Source organism: Mizuhopecten yessoensis, unplaced genomic scaffold (assembly GCF_002113885.1).
Source record: "Mizuhopecten yessoensis strain PY_sf001 unplaced genomic scaffold, ASM211388v2 scaffold4843, whole genome shotgun sequence".
NCBI classification, from domain to species: Eukaryota; Metazoa; Mollusca; class Bivalvia; order Pectinida; family Pectinidae; genus Mizuhopecten; species Mizuhopecten yessoensis.
In genome coordinates this window covers 119,521-135,973 of record NW_018405749.1, presented here as the reverse complement: position 1 = coordinate 135,973, position 16,453 = coordinate 119,521, and the positions used below count along the sequence as shown (strand labels likewise).

At 36.0% G+C, this 16,453-nt stretch overlaps 1 protein-coding gene and 1 non-coding gene across 2 annotated transcripts in view; both read left to right on the top strand.

Annotated features, from left to right (window-relative positions):
• The window catches only part of LOC110449955 (atrial natriuretic peptide-converting enzyme-like), a 99,666-nt gene extending 89,588 nt beyond the window's left edge, over positions 1-10,078 (top strand). The window contains exons 15-20 of the mRNA XM_021497139.1: positions 4,423-4,539; positions 4,814-4,863; positions 5,135-5,315; positions 5,653-5,924; positions 6,312-6,469; positions 6,752-10,078. Of these exons, the coding sequence (XP_021352814.1) occupies positions 4,423-4,539; positions 4,814-4,863; positions 5,135-5,315; positions 5,653-5,924; positions 6,312-6,469; positions 6,752-6,931 (958 nt within the window). The 3' untranslated portion in view covers positions 6,932-10,078. The remainder of the gene's footprint in view (positions 1-4,422; positions 4,540-4,813; positions 4,864-5,134; positions 5,316-5,652; positions 5,925-6,311; positions 6,470-6,751) is intronic.
• A 5,657-nt stretch (positions 10,079-15,735) lies between these two features.
• On the top strand, positions 15,736-15,808 carry Trnas-aga. The gene has a single exon. It is a non-coding gene; the product is annotated as a tRNA-Ser (tRNA).
• The last annotated feature ends 645 nt before the right edge of the window (positions 15,809-16,453 follow it).

Below are 16,453 nucleotides of genomic sequence, written 5' to 3'. Positions count from 1 at the left end.
CTACCAGTAATCAGAGAGGGTTTTTAACTATTGGTCACAACACAAGACCTCAATCACCTGAATCTGTAGACTATTGCTATATTGTGATCAAGAATTTTTAATCCATTTTCTGATCATCTGCACGAACACATATCAATTTCCCGGGCTATCAGTAATCATTACTGGTAAGTATCGTTCTCTATCGTTACGTGTCGTCCTCGGTAAACATGACGGCTTCAGCCAGCTGGTGCCAGCAACTGTTACCAGTAAGTCACACCCCCAGCATTGCTTATACTTACGTACCGCACTTCGTTGACTAGGGCCAGCAGCATTGCTACTTTTAACGTACCACACTCCGTCAGGTAGTTCCAACAGCACTAGAATAGCGTATTGCATTCAGGCATGTATGCTGTCAACATCGCGGCTACAACTTGATATCGCCCACTAGTACTGCGTAAATTAAGAAGACGAACAATACACCATTGAAGTCAGAACACATGGACAATATCGAGCAAAACGCCGATACGAAGAACCGAGAAAATGCACAAACTAAAGGAAAGACGCCTTGACATTTGGCAACGTACAGTTGAGTAAGGAATTCCTTAGCTAAGATTTCCTGAAAAATGCGTTTCATGAAAGTTCCTTAACGAAACTAGGGAGCTCCTTAGCTAAGAAAACCTCCTTAAAGGTAGGGTCAACGCCTATGGAGATTTAACATTAGCGTCGATCCCCGCTTGGAATTTCACAACAAGATAAATCTGAAAAGGTATGGGTATAGGAGGCTTTAATCAGGAACAGTTAGTTTCAGAATTTATTTTATGATAAATGGGACCTCATTGACTTACACCAGTATGGGTGTTTAAGGTGCGGTATTACAATTCCTCCTAGAGCATTTAAATGACACAGTTACAATACAATTATATCATCATTGTGTGCAACATATTCCAACTGTTATTTTGATACCAAATATTACACTATTTAAAGAAATAATTGTTCTTTTTATTGAAGATTTAAGCAGAAACGTATGTGAAATTTCATTATTAATGAGAAAATTTCTATTTTTGACATGTTAATTCACATAGTTCTAAAGCGAGTCTATTTTTCATAATTGCTTAAAAGTTGGTTACCAATAATATCTGGAATATCAGGAATTTCAAAAAAAATGACAACCGGTAGATTTGTCATAGAACACTTTTGATTAAAAAAAGGAAAAAATATAGCTATCTTTCCACTTTTCCTTTAACTTGTGTTTCTTCATAACGAAAGGTCCTTAAGTCTTGGTATTTTGCCAGTAGATTGGTCATGTGAATGGATTTAAGTTTTGTAAACGTTGATGACCTTGACCTTGGTTCAAGGTCACAAAAATCAAATGTGCTAAAATAGAGTGTTGTAACGGGAGTCAGCCAAGGAGATATTTCCTTGATTTATTTGTTTAGAGTTAACGATATAAAATAATATTCCTACATATTTTGTTTCATGAATGGGTAATAGGCAGAATAAAATAAATACAACTGTAAGCCAAAGACTAACTAATACCACTCCTATATAAACCAGAACTGTAAGCCAAAGGCAATTCCCCGCTCCTATATAAACCCGAACTGTAAGCCAAAGCATTGCAAAGCAAACCATAGTCTCCCACCAGTAATTATTTAAGTATATAGGCAAATGGCATACTACATGTACTTAGTCCCCATGCCATAACATACTTGCATACCAAATGTTGATAACCCAGATGAATCACTTTTGCTGAAATCATCCTAGTAGTTAAGGAACAGCTGTCAAGACAAAGATTTTTAACAAAATGCATAACTCCTTAAAAAGGGTCGAAATAAAAACAAAACCTACCCTGATGCACGACATCAGGGGGTAATTGCCATATCTGTCAACTTTAATTGAAATCGGCCCAAAAGTTTATGAGGCAGACAAAAGTTTTTTCAGCAAAGGGTCATAACTCCTTTCTAAAGGTTCGGAATTGAAACATGGATGCATAATGTCAGGGGCAGTTACCATATCTGTAATTTTCCGTTGAAATTGACCCCATAGTTTTGGAGAAGTTTTCTGGACAAGTGTTTTTCAACCAAGGGCCATTACCCCGTAAAAAAAGGGTCAGAATAAAAAAAAACAATACCTGGATGCACAACTTCAGGTGGTAGTTATCTGGAAACTAAATAATACCTGTGTTTGATTTCTTAATATGTGATTGGTTAACAACTGCATGGTTTTTTTGAACATTTTACGAGATCAGTATCTGAATTTGATTAGCAAATCGAATAGTGCATAATATTTTATAATGTGCAGTAAAACTTGGCGAGTTATATAAGTATGTTATTTTGAAAATGAATTATGATAGTGTATAGTGTATAAAGTTACTGTTATTTTGATTCTAAATATGTCAAATTGGAATACATGAAGAAAGCGTAGTGATACTTTTAATTAGAAAAACATGCAAAATGTTCACAAAATTTAAAGTATAACCAACATTGTCAACTTGTCTAAATATAATTACAATGGTAGTCTATATTTAAAACTTCTTTTAACACTTTCCATATATATTTTCTGTCTACAGAATAATTTTTATGTAATATCAAAACCGGTAAAGTACTCTTTTAGCATGCCAAACATGATCAATGCCCAATTTCACATAACCATGGAGATTTAATTATCAATGTTTCTGTTGGTAAATACCGATACATGTTCTGTTTTTGTATCATACCAAGGCACTTTATTATATTACGCATGTTTCAAAGTTATGTGCAGCAGTAATGACTCATGACAACTGTTCCTTAACTACTAGGACGATTTCAGCAAATCTGGTTCATCTGGGCTAACACGATTTGGTATTCAAGTATGTTTTGGCATATGGAGGGAGTACAGAAAGTATGTCAGTGACCTATGTACTTAAATAATTACTGGTGGGAGACTATGGATTGCTTTGCAATGCTTTGCCTTAGTGAACCTTTAGCTTACAGGTTAGTTTATATAGGAGTGGAGGTATTATTTAGTCTTTGGCTTACAGTTCTACTTATTATTTTATTTTGCTTCTTGCCCATTCATTAAACAAACTATGAAGGAATATTATTTTGTATCGTTAACTCTAAACAAATAAAGCAAGGAAAGATATCCTTGTCTGCTGCCCATACAAAAGTTTTGTTTCAGCACATTTTATTTGATGACCTTGAACGAAGGTCAAGGTCATCAACGTGAACCATCTACTTGCCAAATATCAAGACCTAAGGACCTTAGGTCATGAGGTACACAAGTTAAAGGAAAAGTGGAAAGAAAGCTATGTCTAGAAATTTTTTTTAATCAAAAGTGTTAAATGACAAATTCACTGGTTGTCAATTTTTTGGAAATTCCTGATGTTGAAAGATATAATATGTAGCCAACTTTAAAGCAAGTATGAAAAATATACTCGTTTTAGAACTATGTGAATTAAAGTAATGCAATCTCACATATGTTTCTGCTTATATCCTCTTATATCCTTTATATATATAAAAAGAATAATTCCTTCTTAAAATAGTGTAATATTAGGTATCAAAATAACAGTTGGAATATGTTGCACACAATGATGATTTAATTTTATTGTAATTGTGTCATTTAAATGCTCTAGGAGGAATTGTAATACCGCACCTTCAACACCCACACAGGTGTAAGTCAATGAGGCCCCTTTTATCATAAAATAAATTCTGAAACTAACTGTTCCTGATTTAGGCTTTATATACCCATACATTTCTGGATTCATCTTCTTTTGGAATTCCAAGCGGGGGCCGATGTTTATGTTTAATCTCCATAGGCGTTGACCCTACCTTTAACCGGAGCCTCGGATTAAAATCATGTTAGGCACGCTAATTAATAGGATGGAATGTAATGAATGAAGTAAACTAACGAAGTTCAAAAAGTCATATAGTTAATGAAATACAAGGGAGTAGAAGATAACAGAATGGGCTCTTGTCAATATTTTCAGCATAAAATCTCCGCATACGTGTACTTCTATTACCCACTGGTTACATATGTATTTATGTAAAAGTCACTCTTAGTGCCAGGCCTACTCGCCATTTTGAACTATCTGATGTTACCATCTTAGTTTACATATGGAAGCTAGTGTACTTACAGAGTGTATATTCCAATGCTATGTTAATGTGCATATAGCAACTTCTAAGTTACCTTGAAAAAGTTTATCAAGTATTTCTAGTAAAATTGACTCTGACATGAAAATGTGTTGAAGAAGATTAAGGTGGAGGTACGTGTGTGTCGGAGTCCCAATAGTGGTTTTAGTTAGTTTAAGCATATGTTATTGTCATAAATTCAGCAAAAGGATTGGGCACAAGTTACATGAACATTATAATCGCGCTTTCCTTACAATTTAATAAAACATGGTGGTATCTGTATCGCTTCGTTGGCATATATGTACATATTAACACTTTATTTCCATTTTGTTTGAAGGTATGCTGTAAGCTATATTAATAAAGCGCAGACGCCAGGAAGAGCAAAAGCTACCCTCCACAATTCTCCACATAACTCCAGTGATCCTAATGTTCTTCAGAGCTTCCTTACAAAAAGGTAACGTTTGCTTCCTCACTGAGCGTATATGATAATTGAACAATCTACCATTATTAACGTAATGTCATTCTATAGGGCACAAAGAAATGCTATGAACAAACCTTAATTAATAATAAATAAAATAATATTAAGGATGTAATTGTATTAAGTCAACTCGTCATTCTCAATATTTGCTACTAAAAATATGTTTACGTTACCGTTAAAAGTTTATCGGTAATGGTATATTGATGAGAACGTTCATGTCATCGCTAACAGATTGTGTTCCTATTTTCAGTTCTACTTGCCCAAGTAACCAGGTCGTGAATGTTAGGTGTGGTCGTCCAGGTACGTCTGATAATCAAGCAGGGACTTGTTCATGTATTGCATTCACAGTCCGAAACACTAACGTTAATAATCCGTAGAAAGTCCTAGTGTGTACTTTTTTTCTAAGAAAATCAAGATTTGTTTTCCATTTTTCAGTTTTTTGCGTCTAGAAATTATATGTGTTGTTTAAATTGAAAAAAATTAATATCGGTATGGCATATCTAGAGTAAATATTATAAGTTTAAACAAATAATCGCAAGGTAATGTTATCTAATTTGGCACTTTGTCATAGTGTGTGGTACCCGACCTGCCAACTATAAATCTGCTACACGCATTGTGGCGGGAAAAGAGGTGGAGCCAGGCACGTGGCCCTTTATGGTCTCCCTGCATGGTGGACCAGCAGAACGGTTTTTCTGTGGTGGAACGCTAATTAGTGAGACCTGGGTTCTAACTGCTGGTCATTGTCTCGGAGGGTGAGTAACTTGACACGTAACACTGTGTTTATCCTGGTCACGACACCGATAAAATAGAAATGTGGCTATAACACATTTACTGATATATTTGCTCAGTATGGTTTTCTTTAAAATCCTCTTACAGGCACCAATAATAAAACATTACGGACATTTATTTGAATTGAAACTTTGCGTATACTTTTCATTATATAAAACGCTCTTATAATGAATACTTCGAAATAAATATCCATTTAGAGTTCTAACCTTACGTAACAAATGTGTATGTGAACTAATTGTTTACAGAATATCGGAAATTATTTTGTGTGTATGATGTATGTTTTACATTGTTTGTCATAAGGACAACCTCTCCTGGCGGCATCACATTGAAGATTGGTGCCACAAGACGTGAAACGTACTCAGAGTTCCGACAGGTGCGGAAACCAAAATCACTGCACGTACATGCGGGATATGATCCACAGACAGTCGACAACGATATTGCCCTCATAGAACTGGCTACTCCAGTCTTCTTTAACGACTACGTCAGACCAATATGTCTACCAAAGTGGGAACACAGGACCCCTGTGGGAACAAGGTGTTACGCCACGGGCTGGGGAAAGGCAAATGAATCGGGTAAGATGCGTACTATTGCTGATATTAGTACTTTACACTAATTATCGTATTACTATTCATGATTTGGTGAAAGAATTCTTCACAAACTTGTGAAATCGCGACTTCCATTGGCGTTAAAGTAAATACTTTTAGCACAAATGATATGAGACAATAACTTACAGTCTCTGAAAACATTCCTGGTGCACGAATATCCCGTTCTATACTAGAGAAAGTCATGACTGTTAATTGAATATTTTTCATATGCAAAAATGTATTCTTATACCGTTTTCAGTATGCGTTTCATACGATCTATTACCGATTATTTATATAACAGTATGGCATTATATGCATTGTAAATATCAAGAAAAAATGTTCGGGATATAACGTGAAACTAATTTCTTATTCCAGCTATGGAGTACCAGAGAGCTATACAGGAGGTGAACCTGGACGTGGTCAATTGGGAAAGCTGTCGCCAAGCTATTGCCAACTCAGACATTTACACCCCCTACAAACTCACGCCGAACATGCTGTGTGCCGGGGGTGGGGTAGGACATGACGCATGCTCTGTAAGTAACTTTGACAACTAAACAGTACTTTTATCAGACCAATACACAAATTACATATAATACGGTTGTTATACAGATTGCAATTGTTTGTTTCAGTTGAGCAATAGTTTCTAAAAAATGTCCCAAATATACTTGTAGTTCAGTTCAGTTATTTAATTGTTCTTATTTAATTGCTAATAATAAATGTCAATAGATAAAGTTCATTTCTCAATATGAAAATAGAGAACCAAAAGATAAAACTATGATATAGACATTGATAATTTTTTCTATGATGTACTGTAGGGCGACAGTGGTGGTCCTCTGTTGTGTCCGGCGGATTCCAAGCGGACGGCCTGGTACGTGGCGGGGGTGGTGTCCTGGGGAGTTGGTTGTGCTGTTCCCAATATCCCAGGGGTGTACACTGACGTGCCTCTTTACCTTGACTGGATCAGGAACGTCACGGGCAATCAATTACATATATGAGCGACACGTGGCTTATTGGATGTCACACCATTGTTATTTCGGATGCTGTAGACGTTTGTATATTTATATCTTATATATAAATAAATTAGAACGCGAATGACAGCAGCATTGACAGTGTGTCGTAAGACGATTACCAGTGACGCATTGTCAGCAGCAGAAATAACGTCAGCATCGCACAATGATATATGTATGTCTATGGAGATGATATTTGTGTTAAGCAAAGTGCGTGATTCCTTGATCTCAGTCAAAAACTCTGGACCATTCCTGGGACGTCTTTATATATATATATATATATAAAATGTTGAATAGTTTTTATACGTGTAACTTAATAGTGGCATAATTTTATCCCGAGAACTCTGGACGACTACATAGACCATTAACACATGTCTGCAGAATCGTGGTAAACACGGTTACTATTTTACGTACGAGACATGTTTTCGCGGCTTGCGAGACCTCGTCGCGGTGCCAAACACCAATTATTTCTGTGAACCAGACATATATGGACAAATTGAATACATGTCCGCGCAATGTACAGATAAGAAATATATTAACGTACAGGCTGGTAGGAAACTGCTCCGCATCAGGAAGATAGTCCCCCCTGGCATTGTGTAATGCAGACTCAGAACAACGCTTAGTAATTGAGAAATGGCATTTTCGTACTTTTTCATCACCAGATATCAGTAGCAGTCTCCTCGCTTGTCTGTCTGTCTGTCCGTCCGTAATAGCCTTCATCCTGTAAGATCTACTATCATCTCATCGTTCGAGGTGTTGGCCCGCATGATTGAAACAATGTGGTCATTATACGTAAAACAATTCATGTCTGAAGTACTGTTCTGTGTATTCTGTATATCTTTGCACTCGAATGAAGCTGGCACGTATTGTTATGAAACATGCAGTAAACAACAGGGAAGGAGAGGCAACTTTCATCAGCGGAAATATAATACTGGTACAATATTGTTTACAAAAGCTAAATATTTCCAATTCTACAAGTACCCTAATTATCAGCCTCGTACATAATGTCTCAACATACAATATGTTCAGGTTAGTACTGTTACCAACGTATAGAGTTACACCCTCACACAAAACAGATTACCTGTGATATGGTTGTTGTTATCTTCGCTGCTCTAGATTTTGCGATGTTTTTCTCAAATTTAGGAAATTGACTTTTGCGTAACCGGATTACTTGAGCTGGCCTACTGTACATGCGTGCCAGGCAATATCGGTATAGTAGTATTAGTTGGTTAAGTAACCGTTTACATCGAGACTTCAAATAATCGCGATCGACTTTATGACTAACGAAGACGGGTTCCTGAATGTTTGAGCACCTATTTTTTTGGTCCATAGAAACTTTCGTTTAAATTGTATTTTTTCATTAGTAAGTCAGAAGGGAATGTCCATACTACATGTGTATGGTATAATTGTGGTTTAACAAGCCCCCTAATAGATAGTTTGGTCATCCCATATTCCAACCCCTGGTTAATCCTCTTTAAAGATTAAATATCGGAGCTCGGATATGTAATTTGGAAATAGTGAACGCATGCTTTAGTTATAAAAATAAAGAAACGTTATATTTAGTATGTAATAAAAAATTAAGACCAATGTCTTTATAAAAGTAGTTCACTTGCATAATAACTCGCCAATCTCTTTTGCGATTCAAATGCATACCAAGAAATGACATTATCTTTAGTTATTCAATATACCTAGAAAAGACATTATTTGAATTTTTGTGTGCCTCTATAAACCTAGAAATGACATTACCTAAAGTATTTTTCTATAAACCTAGAAATTACATTATCTTAAGTTATACCTAGGTCAAGCAGATTTCTCTATAACTAGGTGTAAGGATTGATACTGGCTTCAAACCAAGCTTATCTATGATTTGGGTGGTGTTGGATGAACCGGTTCCATCTTAATTCGACGCCGGTATGCTTCTCTTCAGTTAGTAAAAGAAAAATCAGGTCCCACATGACCTAAGCATGTAGATAAACTTAGGATAATATGTCATTTCTTAGAATTCACTCGGGTTACAAAAGAGACTGGCATGTTATAATGCCGGAGAGCTATTTCCATTAAGATCTCATCATTAATGACGCAATGACTAACCGAACGATTCAAGCTCAATATATCTTAGTTTCCTATCTGAATTCCTATGTTTAGCGTGGCCATTCCATACGGTAGGCGGCTAGCTGGACCTTGGAAGGATCGATTGGCTTTGCAATAACGCAGATGCAAGTTTGGAGATATTAGGCACGTCTTGTAAAAGTAATTGATCTCCGTTGTCCTTTTTTATGTTTTATTTCATATGTCTCCCTTGCCTCTGTATACATCTGCTCTTCCCTTGTATATATGGAGGAGCTAGGGATGTATTTTTTCTATAAAGACAGTTGGCAGAATGTAACAAGGCAAAGTGCACTAGTTCAGTTGGAAATTAGCGATATTGGTCCAAACGAAAGACTTGTATGCCATTAATATAGGTAGGCAAAGTTATATGTGAGGTAGTATAACTGATGTTGCATGATGTCCTCTTTATCTGTACGTGAGTATACATTACATCTGTAACATCCCTTGGTATACCTACAGTGGCAACATTCATCAGCACACATGAATATGTAACAACAGTTAGTGGACCTAAATGTATACATTACCATACTTTAAGCTGTAACATCCATCAGTACACTTAAACGTGTAACTTTCATTTGTGTACCCTATATATAACATTCATTAACATACCTTAAGTTGTATGTAACGGCCGTTCGTACATCTGAAGTTATACCACCAATTAGTAAACTTTATGTTGTGCATTAGTAAACCTTGTACAACATGAGTGTACCTAAATATGTACTCTTTTTGTACATGAGTGTACCTAGATATGTACTCTTTTTGTACATGAGTGTACCTAAATATGTTCCCTTTCTGTACATGAGTGTACCTAAATATGTTCTCTTTCTGTACATGAGTGTGCCTATATTTGAACTATTTCTGTACATTAGTGTACCTACTAAATGTGTACTGTTTATCTGTACCTTAACTTCTACTATTTTCTCTGTATACTAATATATTGTACTTTTTTCTGTACACGAGTGTACATGTACTTATATGTATACGGTTTATTTGTACGCAAATATGAACGCAGTTGTATCATTTATTTGTACATGATACAACTGCGTTCATATTTGCGTACAAATATATATGAAGTTGTACTCATTATGTGTACACGAGTATATATGAAAGTGTACTGATAATGTGTACACCAGTATATAAACGTTGTACTGTATATCTGTACACCAGTATATATTAAGTTGTACTCTTAATTTGTACACCAGTATATATGAAGTTGTACTCTTCATTTGTACACCAGTATATATGAAGTTGTACTCTTCATTTGAACACCAGTATATATGAAGTTGTACTTTTTATTTGTTCATAGTTTATAAACGTTGCACTGTTTATTTGTACACCAGTATATATGAAGTTGTGCTCTTCATTTGTACACCAGTATATATGAAGTTGTACTCTTCATTTGTACACCAGTATATATGAAGTTGTACTTTTTATTTGTACATTAGTTTATAAACGTTGCACTGTTTATTTGTACACCAGTTGTTTATTTGTACACCAGTATATATGACGTTACATCATCATCTTTACGCATACATTATCATACCTTGTAAACAAGGTGTCCTAATTTAACCATTATAGATATATCCATAATTTTAACATTGATTATCGACCCTTCAAATATACAGTAGCAATTCTGTCATAAGGTGTACTGTATTACAATACAGCTTCGCCTTAAACATATGTGTGTATCCTATCCAGGTTTCTCCACTGAAAAATGTCATCCATATCTCGATTTATTCAAACGTCTTATTTTTGTTGCTCTTTGATATGCTTGTATCCAATCAAATGTTTCACTTTCATCAAATCCGTGCTATGAATTGATTCAATTTTATAGCGCGTATTATGTAGTCACGTGTACTTTTCTCATTGGTGTTTATAGTTACGTGTCTGCATTGGTTAGACAGGTAAATACGCATAATAGTAATGGCGGTAAGGTGCAACAAACGATTAAGCATAGGAGTCAACAAAATATGGAAAACAAAGATGGGGATAATGAAGAGAGTAGTCATGCGTCACTTGGCGCTTATCCTGAAATCATGTCAGCGGACACCATCAGTGTTTCGTTAATTGATTAGTGATGTGTCTAAATAAGGAGTCAGCTAATTGTGTCGAAATAAAGAGTCACCTGTAAATGACCAAATTTAGCTGTCATCTATTGTAACCGACTTCCTGGGGCAGTCAGTGATTTGTGTTTCCATTACCAGTAAGCTTATGCATTATATATGCATTAAATTCAGAGAATGTCGCATGACTTTGGGTGGTTGCCTTGAATAACATTAGTGAAACATTTGACTGGTAATTTTTTGTCGATGGTTTGAATGTGTCTGTACTATATATATGCTTTAGTGTATGTTATACGGTAAATTATAATCTGTTAAGTGATTATGTATATAAATATATGTGTGTATATATATATGTATATATATGTGTATTATATATGGGTCAAACTTGTCCCCACTGTTGGAATTACTTCTTTGCCCCATATGTGTACTATATAGATATATGCCATTAATGAACAAGGAACATTTTTATTCAATAAAATATTGTACTTACATACATGAGCTTGTGTATTATAGAATCAAATGTCAAAGTTTTACTTTATACACAATGTACGTGTTAAACATGTCGCAACGTTTCAAGACGGACTGGTCCCTTGTCAAGCTGTGACCGAGTGCTGATTACGTGTACACCAATATACACTCAGTCATAGCTTGACAAGGGGGCCACTCGGTCTTGAAACGTTTCGACACGTTTAATGCGTACATTGTTTGTGTAGAAAGTAAAACTTTGATATCACATATTTCTAAACTGATGAATCTTATTGAACATGCCGTAATCTATTCTCAGAGTTACCCAAAAGGATTGACATTTAATAATTAAGTGTAGTACATGATCAAAACCCCGATGGAGGATATCTGAGAACCCAGAGAAAAACCAAGCGGTCGAACTGGGACCAATTACCTGTACTGCGCCACCCAACCACTCAAATGGAAATGAAATGGCCTTAAAATAACTCACAATCCAGCAAGTTCTAGCCCTGCATCACCACCATACAGCTACGGACCTGCTGGATACGTTTATAATGGGAGATATGAGGGCCTTTTTAGAAGGATCCAATTTATTGAAATACTTCTACTATCAATCGGATTGTGAGTTTCAAGATACCGATGGATTATGTAGAAGTATACGTCAGACCAATGAGAAAAGCAAAAGCATACTGAACTATATTCACTTTCAGATTGAGTTAAATCTATCAAGGTTCATGATTCAAAAAGAAAAAAACCAACAATCAGCAACCGGAAATCCAAAGTTAACCCCACCTTCAAGTCTTAAGTTAACTATCTTAATATCCAAACCAAACTTGATGTCCTGCAGGACAAGAACATGTATGTATTTTTTCACGGCAGAAAAAAGCATCTAACAACTTAACCATTGCCTGCAAAATGAACTAAGGTTGCCTGAAAACAAGGAAACTAATTATAAGGAGATAAAACCACGGAAGGGTAAGCGTCTTCTGCTTCATCGGAGATATCCACATTGTTATTTATTTAAAATAAAGTAATGTCAACAAACAACGAGAATGACAACGCAACTAAAAAGCAAATTCATGAGCAAAAACAAAAATATCGACCTTCATATCACACACCCACACAAGTATTCCAAAAAGATCAAGATAGTGACGATAACATTTGTCCATATCCTTTATTAACCTGCATCGGTCGAAACATGTTTGTGTCTCCGCCAGCCGTGGAAATTGTGATATTGAGAGTAAGCCATTACAATACCAAATCCACAACGACATGTAAATAACATAGGTGAAATAAGTAGGGATGTTACCATCAAGAAATGTAAAGTCCACACTTATCCTACAACCTAGAATCCCTGTCGTCTTTCTTGCAAATAAAAATGGAGGTAATGTTAAGTGTGAAAATACCACTCTTCAGGTATGTTTAGGGAGGTATGAGCTATCGACGAGGTAAATAGATGTGAGTTTAAACATTTCTTGACTTAAAGAATATTTTTATTTTTCTATTATGTATCATGACCACCCCACAGGAAAATCGATATCGGCATCTATAACTTTACACGTCGGACCGGGGAATCGAACCCTGACTGTTCATATAATCGACCACTAGATGTTAACCAAAATGTGACAAAAGCAGGGTTAAAAGCTTCTTTATAACCTGAAGAGTGTGTATAGTGCTGCCCAGCCGAATCGCTGTCTCCGTGGTGACCACGTTTAGATCTGTCGCAGAAACTGTCCAATGTTAAGTGATAGTAAAACATTATCTTATCGACAGGCTACATAACATTGAAAGATAATATGCAGCTTCTAGAAACGCGGCTATGCATTGAAAACTAGTGTCAACAAAGAGCGTAAATATGAGCATGGATAAGGATGTTGGTAAATGTCTGAAAATAACCTAGACGTAATTAGAAAAAAGCATACATCCAATTAATATCTTCAGGCCAGTGGACGTTGGAGGTAATTGGCCATGTGGCTAAAACGAAGGTAATTCCATTAATCGTAGTTAAACTTGGCATCTGAAGGTAAGAACATAGCGCCGAACGGTAAAATCATAACCGAACGACACGATCCACGGCTAGGACTAAGAAAGGAATGTCAAATGAGACAACAGATGTAGAATAACAGCGTTGATACCCTAAACTCCAATGGGATTAATGGGCACTTAGTAAGAACCTATCTTCGATGCCATTCCCAAAAATGAAGCAGAAAAACGGAATAGATTGTACGTGAACGGCAAAGGCGGGATCGCTGAACTATATAAAATCACGGCCCAACGGTCTTCGTTGGTTTGTATCGGAACAAGAGATATCCCGGATAATAACGGTTTGGATTTTTCGAATGACAACTACATTGTAAATGTACATAGTCGACCTTCATAGGGGATAACAAAGTTAGACAGGTGCTTTTTTTAACAAGACAGACAAGTTATAGACATTGACCCAATTAAACGTAATACGTTTCCAGTCTGCGGTGTTCCTCGAGCCAGAGCAGTCTCAAGACAGAAGTAAAAGGTGTTGCAATTGTTAGCTTGTAAGAATTTTAAAAATAAGCCCAAAACGCGACATACGCAAGATGTGAAGGAAAGTGATGGATAATTTCCCAAAAGTGTTAAAGAGGGATGACTGTGCGGCATCAAACTTTACCAATGTGATCCGGAGCTCCACCTCGATATAGCAGACTATTACGTTTAGGTACCTCAGAGAAGCAGTCAATAATGTAGCGAAAATAAAGTGTTTTTTAATGAAAAGAACAGAATCCATCTAAATTGAATTAATGACAGTGTCTGGAATCGTTGTCTCTAAACGGTACAGCAAAAGCAAGCTGAAATGCAATGATTTAGTTGATGAGATGTTTAGTTTAAACATATTTTATTGCCAAAAAATGCAAAAGGATTGGGCACAAGTTACATGAAATGAGATGTTAATGTATTTCGGCCCATAGAGATGTTAGAAACAAGATGAAAACACACATTGCTGGGAACAGAAATTATTGGGAACATTTTACATCACAAGGTGGTTTGACTATCATTCCCCGAGGTTGACTGTAACCATGCAGCGTAAATTTCATCTGGCATAGTTGAGATGAAATTTTAAGAATAAATTATCTGTTTAAGTTAAAAATTGTAAATTTATTACGACATTAAGGTTTTTTGGTACCTTTCCCGTTTCGCTATTACATTTGTATGTATATATTTCGGAACACTTTAGATAGTAAGTTTCCATCTTTAAACCTTTGGTATCACGGCCATATCGTGCAGCAAACATGTTTTGTTTAGGTTAATCCATCGACTGAATACTTACCAAGTTTTAACAAAGGTTTGTCATCACTTCGTATTCCAAGTGATAATGGAACAGAAAATATTGACAAAAAGGAACGAGATAGAAGCGAGATCTTTGTTGGTAGGCAATATCAAGAAAAGTGTACATAATGATCGTCCTCTCAATAAACATTTGCATACTTTAAAACTGTTGCATAACTTAAACTACAAAGAAAAACGAAAACTAGTTATTTTGCCTACTCAGATCAGCTGCCACTTTGAAAATGGCTGCCATTCTTCACCTGTTCGCTATCATTGTTCTTATGTGTCCAAATTCTACTGTCAAATAAAGAAATATTATTTTAAATGATTAATCAGTTGTTGAATTAGGATAACTTTATGTGTTATGGTCATGTAGTGAAAAATTGACAATGCTGTTGTATCGTTTAACATTTATGAGCTATCGAGGATATTGTTAAAACAATTTCAATGAGAGTTGCAGTCCTGATTTGTCCTCGAGTTAGATTTTCTATGCTATAAAAAAATAGCAATGACCTTTTAAACTTAACATAAGAACATATAAACGAATCTTAATCAGACCGCCTTGAAATTGTTAGCAAAGATCAATACAGATGTAGCGGAGATCGTCGGCGACCAGATAGCTCAATTGGTAGAGCGTCCGCCTAGAGTTCGGAAGGTCCCGGGTTCGAACCACGGTCTGTCCGTGCATTTTTCCTCTCCTGTAACAGTGGTTCCTGTGACCAACCCTAGGCATTTTGGTGTATGTTTGGCAAGGGGATACCCGACCCTGGGTTGTAAATAGTTGTGTCTTCGGGGAAGTAGACTTAGAAAAAGGAGGGAGGAATGTAGCGGACCGGGGCAGGGTCGATCGTCGGCGCCCAGATAGCTCAATTGGTAGAGCGTCCGTCTAGAGTTCGGAAGGTCCCGGGTTCGAACCACGGTCTGTTCGTGCATTTTTGCTCTCCTGTTACACAGATAATATATGGTGTACATGTATCTTTTAAATGTATACATCTATGAGGCAAAAGTCATGTACTTAAATACAAGTACCAAGTCCTAGTTTTAAAAGGTTTGAAATTCAGGAATAAAATTGTGCTAGTGTTTAATAGGAATTCAACATAACTTTCAAAGAATCAACCAAGACTACGAAGACAGCTACAGGGCCAGGTGATTGATTCATATCCCAATGGCTTCATATATTGATTCATATCCCAATGGCTTGATATATTGATTAATATCCCAATGGCTTAATATATTGATTAACATCCCAATGGCTTCATATATTGATTCATATCCCAATGGCTTCATTTATCGATTCATATCCCAAGGGCTTCATATATTAGTTCATATCCCAATGGCTTCATATATTGATTCATATCCCAATGGCTTCATATATTGATTCATATCCCAACGGCTTCATATATTGGTTCATATGCCAATGGCTTCATCTATTGATTAATACTGTATCCTAACGGCTTCATATATTGATTAATATCCCAATGGCTTGATATATTGATTCATATCCCAATGGCTTGATATATTGATTAATATCCCAATGGCTTCATATATTGATTAACATCCCAATGGCTTCATA